Source organism: Agrilus planipennis, unplaced genomic scaffold (genome assembly GCF_000699045.2).
Source record: "Agrilus planipennis isolate EAB-ADULT unplaced genomic scaffold, Apla_2.0 scaffold146, whole genome shotgun sequence".
NCBI classification, from domain to species: domain Eukaryota; kingdom Metazoa; phylum Arthropoda; class Insecta; order Coleoptera; family Buprestidae; genus Agrilus; species Agrilus planipennis.
In genome coordinates this window covers 583,815-592,803 of record NW_020438977.1, presented here as the reverse complement: position 1 = coordinate 592,803, position 8,989 = coordinate 583,815, and the positions used below count along the sequence as shown (strand labels likewise).

At 33.4% G+C, this 8,989-nt stretch overlaps 2 protein-coding genes across 3 annotated transcripts in view; both read left to right on the top strand.

Moving 5' to 3' along the window:
• The first annotated feature begins 2,759 nt into the window (after positions 1 to 2,759).
• LOC108737699 (WW domain-binding protein 2) overlaps positions 2,760 to 8,989 on the top strand; it is a 12,456-nt gene continuing 6,226 nt past the window's right edge. The window contains exons 1-6 of one of the 2 annotated variants that reach the window (XM_018470752.2): positions 2,761 to 3,094; positions 3,162 to 3,336; positions 3,400 to 3,559; positions 3,619 to 4,116; positions 4,345 to 4,430; positions 4,492 to 4,862. In XM_018470752.2, the coding sequence (XP_018326254.1) occupies positions 3,039 to 3,094; positions 3,162 to 3,336; positions 3,400 to 3,559; positions 3,619 to 4,116; positions 4,345 to 4,430; positions 4,492 to 4,539 (1,023 nt within the window). In that variant the 5' untranslated portion in view covers positions 2,761 to 3,038 and the 3' untranslated portion in view covers positions 4,540 to 4,862. Of the gene's footprint in view, positions 3,095 to 3,161; positions 3,337 to 3,399; positions 3,560 to 3,618; positions 4,117 to 4,344; positions 4,431 to 4,491; positions 4,863 to 8,989 lie in introns of those variants that run through there. The other variant, XM_025975480.1, reaches the window with a different exon arrangement.
• On the top strand, positions 5,312 to 6,581 carry LOC108737700 (protein MEMO1). Its single transcript, XM_018470754.1, has one exon. The coding sequence runs from the start codon at positions 5,636 to 5,638 to the stop codon at positions 6,524 to 6,526; it is 891 nt and encodes a 296-aa protein (XP_018326256.1). The 5' UTR covers positions 5,312 to 5,635; the 3' UTR covers positions 6,527 to 6,581.

The following is an 8,989-nucleotide window of genomic DNA, read 5'->3' as shown; positions in this document are numbered from 1 at the left end:
CTTCTGTCTAACTGCACAATTCAGAGAGAAAAAAAATTCTGAATACAATCTTTGCCGTGTGAACACACGGCATGTGTGCATATTTTTATACACTTGCTTGCCTCACGTTGCCGTACACGGCTCCGGCGCCGTGCCGTTGCAGTCCCCATGCCGTGCTCCGGTAGCAAACCGTATTGTGTGAAAGTTTGCATATAAAACAATGTATTACTATTATACACGGCACCGTTGCTGTACACGATCACGGTAAAAAACCGTATGTGTGAAAGAAGCGTAATTAATTACGCTAGAACATAATTATAAACTAGTCATAATCCAATAAAATAATTCGATGTGGTCTGTAGATGGCGTTTACCGCGCCATTTTTGATATTTTCTAAAACGCGCTGTTAAAACAGCAGGTAAAAGTTGGTCTGCGTTTTGTCGGAGTTGTCTGCGACGCGCTGATGAGATCCAGAAAGATCGAAATCGCGATGCGCGTCTGGCAGTTTCGACAGAATACAGACCACATCGAATTATTTTATTCGATAATGATAACGTGCCTATCACGTTGAGGTTAGCTACGCAGTAAGTAGATATCCATATATTTAAATGGACCTTGTTGGAGCATATGTAATCCTAAAATGTAGCATCGTACTATACATGGCGTTTACCGCGCCATTTTTGGTTTTTTCTAGTCATAATCCGTTCAAGTTTAACCGGCACTTATGTATGTCGGTGGTGCATAGTACGTGAAACCCACCATAGTCTATCGAAGCTCCTAGTAGGTAACACTTGAGACTATAATTTAGTAGTAGTTATAGTTTTAAATTCTCTCCTAGGAGGACCTACCAAAACTAAAACCCCTTTACCGCAGGCCGTTCTAGAACCGTTCACCCAATTTTCAATATCTTCGCTGCCGAGTTAAACTTTGGTCATGCGGCGAGAGAACGTCTTATGCCCCAATATCTACATAGGAGGATTGGTAGCCAGAATCTACCACTGGTAGTAAAACAGTGGAAAAATAATATTTATAATTAAAATACATGGAGCCAGAATGTGCTGGTTTTATTATGCGTATGTGTTTTCCGTCGACTGCTATGCAACGCAAATGAAATTACCGCACGGCACGGCACGGTTGCCGTTAGAAAACCGTGTGTGTAAACGCAGCGTAAGGGATTTTTCTAAAAAATTTAAACTTTGCATAATTATAATTTGAAAATTTCTGTGTACAGCGGTGTACGAAAAAAATTTTTTTATCATCTAGAACCGTAGATAATCGCCTTTCAATCTGACATTTTATTGACTATTATACATTGTGTACTGATCCGACAGGACTTAAACCTTGACGAAACTCTTTCCGGTTACGTAAAGAGAAACCAGACTAAGACAGTACTCAGGGTAGCAGAGATCACGAACATTGGATGGCATCCTGATGCACAATATTTTTTTTTATGTTTTCGTGGAAGGGGGGAAATCTTCAAAAGACACCTAGCCGTCCGTACAACTAGGTAATGTCGGATTCCCGAGGAAGAAGTCCTTAAAATTTATTAAAATTTTAAAATTAAAACCCCTCTACCTCAGGCCGTTCTAAGACCAATTAAGGTCCTCTTCAGCCGACACAATACTACGATGTGGAAGGCAACGGGAAACCACCACATTATGATATCCCAAGTATAACACACCATACTAAAATGATGACGTCTTTTGGAGTAAAGCACTCCGGACGTAAACTAGTCCCCCATTCGGATGTCCGGACGGGAACTACTTTGGGGGATATCATCAATAAGTGCAATATGGGTAGGTGCTATATTTCACCAAGTCGGAGCGTGAACAATGAGGCAAATAGGGAAATCGGAAAATTTAAAAGTTTAGATGGTTAAATTAGAATTAGATATAGTAGGCATTAGTGAAGTCCGTTGGCCCGAAGCTGAAGACTTCTGGAGTGGAGACTTTAGAATAATACATACAGTATAGGTGGAAGGTAATACGGGGGTAGGAATTGTTATGCGTAGGAATGCAGGGCAAAATATACAACGTTATTTACAAAAAAGTGATAGATAGTTATGGTTAAATTAAACTCGAAGCCGGTAAAAACGGTATTAGTGCAGGTCTACATGCCTACATAATCTTTCAGTGATGAAGACGTAGGAGCGGTTTATACAGATATAGAAGACATGTTAAGTTTAGTGAAAGGGCAAGAAAACCTAAAAAGGGAGATAGACTGATAGAATTTTGCGATAAGCATAACTCAAACTGCTTAGCGCAGTAGTGAATAGCTCATCGAGCCTACCATATGGCCTCTAGACAACCAGTGGCCTCTTGATGCACGTATTTATTCTATTCCCAACCGATAGAATTACATTGTTAATCTACGTTAGTCTTTCTAAACTAACAACAACTCTAAGTAGATTAAAATTAAAAACTAATCCAACAAAATTAAATTTTTAGGATCATAAGGTTATGGTAAAGAAAGGTAACACTCACGAAGTGAATGTTGTGATGATTATGTACTTCTTTTTTGTTCACAGCAATATAGACCTGAATGTGATTTATAGTATTTTTTGCTATGTTAATATCGTCTTTTTTCACTTCCGTGTAGGTTTAACATTAATAAACGAGGTTGGACGATTATTTTATATTAAAAAACATAGTCATGCCATACAAGAACCACTTCCAATAATAATTAGTCATTTTGACATAAATAAGACATAAATATAACACGTGACCACGTGACATATGGTTGACATCTATGGTTAACATCGTTAACATTGTTCATAGTTTGTCATTTGTCAGAGTTGGTAATCTGTCATTGATAGTCTACGACGAGCCCTCTGAATCTGAATCATATCTGCATAATAATATAAAAAAAACTTTAGTTGACTTGGTTGAATTCACATTTTCATACTAAAACATTTACGATCGTCGCGAAACAGTTAACAAATTTATTGATTTAAATAAGGAAAGTAGGCTTGTTCTATATTTTATATATTTTGAAATTGTGACAGTTGATTAATTTGCTTGCTAAAGAAATTAAAAAAAAAACAAATATACTTTCCAAACATGGCGTTAAATACTGCACATTTAAATGGTGGTGTATTGATACATTCAGGTGAAAGGTAAGTGTTTATTTATATTTGTCATATTTAAAACGTGAGGAAGTTTTTCAATTTAGCATTTTTGCAGTATTCTCCTCTTTTCTGATAATGTTACTTTGGAATGGTCTGGGCAGGATGATCCAGTATTTTCTGGAAAGAAACATGGCAGGATGTATTTAACAACACACAGAATGATCTATAATGCTATAAGTGATAAAGAACCTATGCAATCCTTCAGTTTTCCTTTTGTTGCATTAAGTGATGTAAGATTGTAAAATTTGTTGCTTTAGCTGAGATATATTTTTAAACTTTTTTTTTTAATTTAGGTGGATATAGAACAACCTGTTTTTGGAGCAAATTATATAAAAGGCAAAGTAAGATCACAACCTAATGGTAATTGGATAGGTGAAGCTAAATTTAAGTTAACTTTCAAACATGGAGGAGCCATAGATTTTGGGACAGCAATGTTGAAAGCTGCACATTTAGGTATTTAAAATTCAATGTTAATGTAGTTTAATATTATACATAACCTATAATATTTTTAGCAACAAGACAAGGATATAGTAGTGAACCACCACCTTATAATCCACCTCAAGGAAACTGGTACGAGGCCCCTCCTTCAGCTTATGCATTTAATCCAACAGCATACTATGGATGGATACCCCCCACTGCAATGAATGCATTTCCTGATCGTCCTCCTAGTAATACTGTTTTTATGAGTGATGCACCTCCTCCATATCCAGGTGTTATTGGCTTTCAAACTCCACCTCAGCAAGGTAACTATCCCCCACCACAACAAGGTGGATATCCTTCTCAACAAGGTAGTTACCCTCCTCAACAAGGTAGTTACCCTCCTCAACAAGGTGGTTACCCACCTCAACAAGGTGGATATCCTCCTCAGCAAGGTGGATATCTTGCTCAACAAGGTGGATATCCTCCACAACAAGGTGGATACCCTCCACAACAAGGTGGCTATCCTCCTCAAAATGGTTATCCCTCACAAGGGGCAACTGGTTTTCAACACAATTCAATGAGTTCCGCAGGTAATGAATAATAAATAAATATAACAAATTTCTTTAGTAGTGAACTTTTGTCTTGATGTATTTGATGAAGTCCAGCTGCATAAAATATATGCTATTGATAAAGTTGAAAGCATAAGGTTTTTAAATAATTAAATAATTGTAATATGCAACTTATAGAAATCAATTCTTTTATCGTAGTATAAATAATAATATTGACTATGGTGTTTTTGATTAATTTTTGAACTATAGATGCAAAAGCTGCCGAAGCAGCTCAATCTGCTTACTATGATCCCAATAGGCCTCAAATGGCGTATGTACCACCACCAGCATACTATGTAAGTAATATTTTGGAAATATTTCTTTTATAATTATCTAAAATTCTGTACACCTTTTTAGGAGAACCCACCAAATTATTACCAAGCCACTGATAAAAAAACACAGTAAAACTTACTTTCATAACAAATTTAATTTTATTAAGTATTTTTGCTTTATTCTTGTTATTCTTTTGTAAATGTGAGCACATAACTGGCATTCCCTATTACCATTAATGTAGTCTTTAATTTACTTGTTAAGCAGTAAATACCAAGTTATCTATTGAATTGGGTTTTAATAACAGTATTTTTTGGTAGCCTAAGGAGGAAATGATTTATATTCTTAATAGATATTTTAAATAAGAAAGATGCTAAAGCAAGCTTCATGTTAAGTAACATATAAGAAATTATAATATTGTAATATTTATATTCACCACATACATTTAAAATTGCTTGTATATAATTGAAATTAAATGTACCAAAGTGCAAAGTTGAAATGTGTTTTATTTTAATATTTTTCATCGCGTAAACATACGTTTGCATTNATTAATTTGCGATTGTGCAGGGCCGGCATCAAAACTGTTATAATTTTATAATTTTTTATTTTGTTTCAAAAGTCAAAAGTGTTATAACATTTTATGTTCCAAATGTCCGTAGGAATCTGTGGTATAAATATTAATTATTATAACTGGGACACCCTATATAAGGGATTCCCGGCGCCTACGAGCCAGCCATAGAAAGTGTCAACAATGTTGTCCGCGCTAAAGTACTGTTGAATTTCTATGTTGCACGATTGCACCTGTTTTAAGGACAAAACGCTTTTCTTCTTAAGCGACCCAAAGGCCCAAATCACGACGTACCGCAGCGCCATCCTGGGACCTTTGTATAAACTATTTGACAAGTGACAGACATTACACCCTATGACTCCTATATTTAGTGTTAGGTTTAACTGTGGTGTTAGTCTATTTTTCTTGGGTTGGGTTCCTCTTAATTCAGACCATGTTCAGATCTACGGTTGAGACCTACGGTTCAAATGCACTTAGGTACAGTCTAAAGGAAGTTTGTGACTCGAGCATTTTCGGCAAAATTCGTTTTGATAGCTCTTGTACGCTCCCCAGTCGCTACATGGTCGCTACTTTCGAGCGAAAAGTGAATGAAGCTTAAAATTGGAAAGGCAGTGAACGTGAAAATTATATTACAGAAGTACTAGATTATTAAATAAAAATAATATGTCAATAACAAGAAGCGCATCACATGCAGGCAGTTGGTATAACAGCAAATCAACAGAGCTTTCTAACCAGTTAGGAACATGGATAGAGAAAGTTGATGCTTTTCACAGCCCTGCAAAAGCAATTATAGCTCCCCACGCTGGATATCGTTATTGTGGCTCTTGCAGTGCATTTGCTTATAAACAAATAGATCCTTCGATAGTAAAAAGAATATTTATTTTTGGACCATCTCATTTTTCTCGCTTTTCTGGTTGTGCCTTACCTGAAGCAGAAAAATATGAAACTCCTTTCTATGATCTTACCGTTGATCTGGAAGTAATAGAAGAATTAAAAAATTCTAAGCATTTTGAATCTGTTGATTTAAATACAGATGAAACAGAACATAGCATTGAAATGCATTTACCATTTATAGCAAAAATTATGGAAAATCATAAATCACAGTTTAGTATAGTTCCTGTACTTGTTGGATCATTGTCAGCAAAACAGGAATCATTGTATGGACAAATTTTTGCAAAATATTTATTAGATTCTAATAATCTGTTTATTATTTCTTCCGATTTCTGTCACTGGGGGAAAAGATTCAGTTTTACATACTATGATAATTCTCACCAGGAAATTTTCCAATCTATTGAACAACTAGATAGAATGGGTATGAAAATTATAGAAGAAGTAAATCCAGAAAAATTTGGAACATATCTCAAAAAATATGGAAACACAATCTGTGGCAGGAACCCAATATTAATTTTATTAAGATCTATCGAGGAATTAATTAAAACAGACAACAGTAAAATTGCAAATTTAAAATTCCTCAACTATTCACAGTCTCAAAAGTGTAGACAAATGAGTGATTCTTCTGTGAGTTACGCTGCTGGGGTGCTAGTATTAAATTAGTTAATATTTTTGACATGTAAACAAAAAGATATTTTAATACATTTTTAAGAAAGAAGTTTTGTTACTCCCAAGCATACATTTAACTATTGCAACTATTACTTAATAAAAATTACTTCCTGGAACAAATAATTTTCACAAAATTATAATTTATGAAACATAAAGGTAGCAAACATTATCTACAATATTGACGTTGTTAAAATTGGACACTAACAGCAGTTGTCTCTTTTGTTCCCATAAATGATAACTTTCAAAAAATAAATGTATATACAATATTTTTATGTTATAAGTGGCTTGCATATGTCGGCTTATGATTATGTATAAAAAAACATTACACAAGTGTAAACAGCATAGATAATAGGTAAACAGCAAAAAGTTAAATGAGGGATACATTTATTTTTTTTATAATATGTTCAAGACATTTTTGAAATGAAAGATGTTAACATTTTACAATTAATTAACAACAAACATAAATAACAAAATTATTTCAGAAAGTTTTTCTTTGTTTTTAATTTTCTTAAGACCCATTTTCATAAAAAGGTAATTTTAAATATCTTTGTAAAATAAATGAAATTTATATTTATGTACAGTTTATCACTTTTCAGGGAAAACAGTGGTGAATTTAACACTTCAGAGGCCTCCTAAATATTTTCACTACCTGTAGAATACAAGGATAGTAGGTATACATTCTACGCGCGTTATTTTACTCTTGGGCACTATGCTAATTATCCAAAAAAAGCGAAATAGACATATTTAAAGCAAACCAATATTACAGTTACAACTATTTAAAAAGTTGTTGAAACAAAACAGATCTGGTAATCCTTGAATACAAGAAAGAATTTCTTTCAAAACTGATTACTGATTTTATATTCCAAAAATCTAGTAATCTATGAATAACAACATAACTGAACTGTCCAAAGAACGGTGGTACCAGTTGTCGGTGTTGCACAGCACTTGCATTTTAATTTCGGCGATATTTTCATAATATATGTAATATGCATATGCAACCAAGCATATATTAAAATTTGTGTATGTGCAACAACTATACACATTTAACACCATCAATTTGTTTAGGCTGTTTATTTCTAACTGAATACTTCAAAATTAGCAATCATTAATTAAATAACTGAGGGAATGTTTCCTCAAAAATGGAAAATTAGCTACGTTACTCCGGTTTTCAAATCCGGTGGTAAAACATGTGCTAAAAACTATCGCCCTATAAGTATACTTTGTAATGTGAGCAGTCTTTGAAACTTTTGTTTTTGATTTTTTGAAACCTCAAATTGATGACATTATTATTCCGCAACAACATGGTTTTTTTGGTGGTCGTTCCACCTTAACTAATTTAACTCTTTTTTCGGATAGTTTGCTAAACTCTCTCGATAATGGTAACCAAATAGATGTAATTTATACTGATTTTAGCAAAGCATTTGATAGAGTGAATATTGACATTTTGGTTGATAAATTATCATCATACAATTTGCAAAGTATATCACCAAGTTGGTTTAGAAGTTACTTAACTGACAGAACCCAAATCGTTAAATATAAAATAAGTAAATCGCCTATTATTAAAGTAACTTCTGGTGTGCCTCAAGGCTCCATTATTGGTCCCTTTTGTTTTAACATTTTCATTAACGATATTGGCTCTGCTTTTAAGCATTCATCTTTTCTTTTATACGCCGATGACTGTAAATTTTGGCGGTTTTTAAAAATCCGAATGATGACACTTTACTTCTGCTTTACAAAAATGGTGTGATGAAAACAAACTGTCTCTAAATATTGAAAAATGTTAAGTGTTACGCTGTAATCGAAATCGTGTTGTAAGTGATCATGATTACAAACATTTTGATTATTAACATTATTAACGATTCTCTGAAAATGCTCGGCTTTATTAAACGGTAAACATCTAAATTTAAATTAACAAAATCCATAATTACACTGTATAACTCTCTGGTGAAATCTAAACTCATGTATTGTTCTCCTATCTGATCTCCGTTTACCGAAAATTATAAACATCGCATCGAGACAGTCCAACGTAACCCCGATAGCCACTCGTGATGATCATGAATGGATCAGACGATTTTGAAAACAAATTTGGATCAAATTTGAAACATATGTTCTACATTCAATGAATAAAAATATATACTAGTAAATAAATGATCAAATTTAGGAATTAAAAATCAGTAAACCAGTTGTTGAATTTTTGCGACAAACTATTTACGTAAAATAGCTGTCATATTTACTAAATTTCTTTCTAAATAAGTATGAGCGCAATATAACGTCATATGAACGATATTTCATGTATTCATACATTTACAAAAATTATCTGTAATTTTATGACGACATTACATGAAGAAAAGTTTATGCAAAAAAATGAATTATTACGATTATACACAAAATTGCATAAACATGCCATAATATTTATGAAGAAAAAAAAGTGATTTTAATTATTAAATCTTTACACCA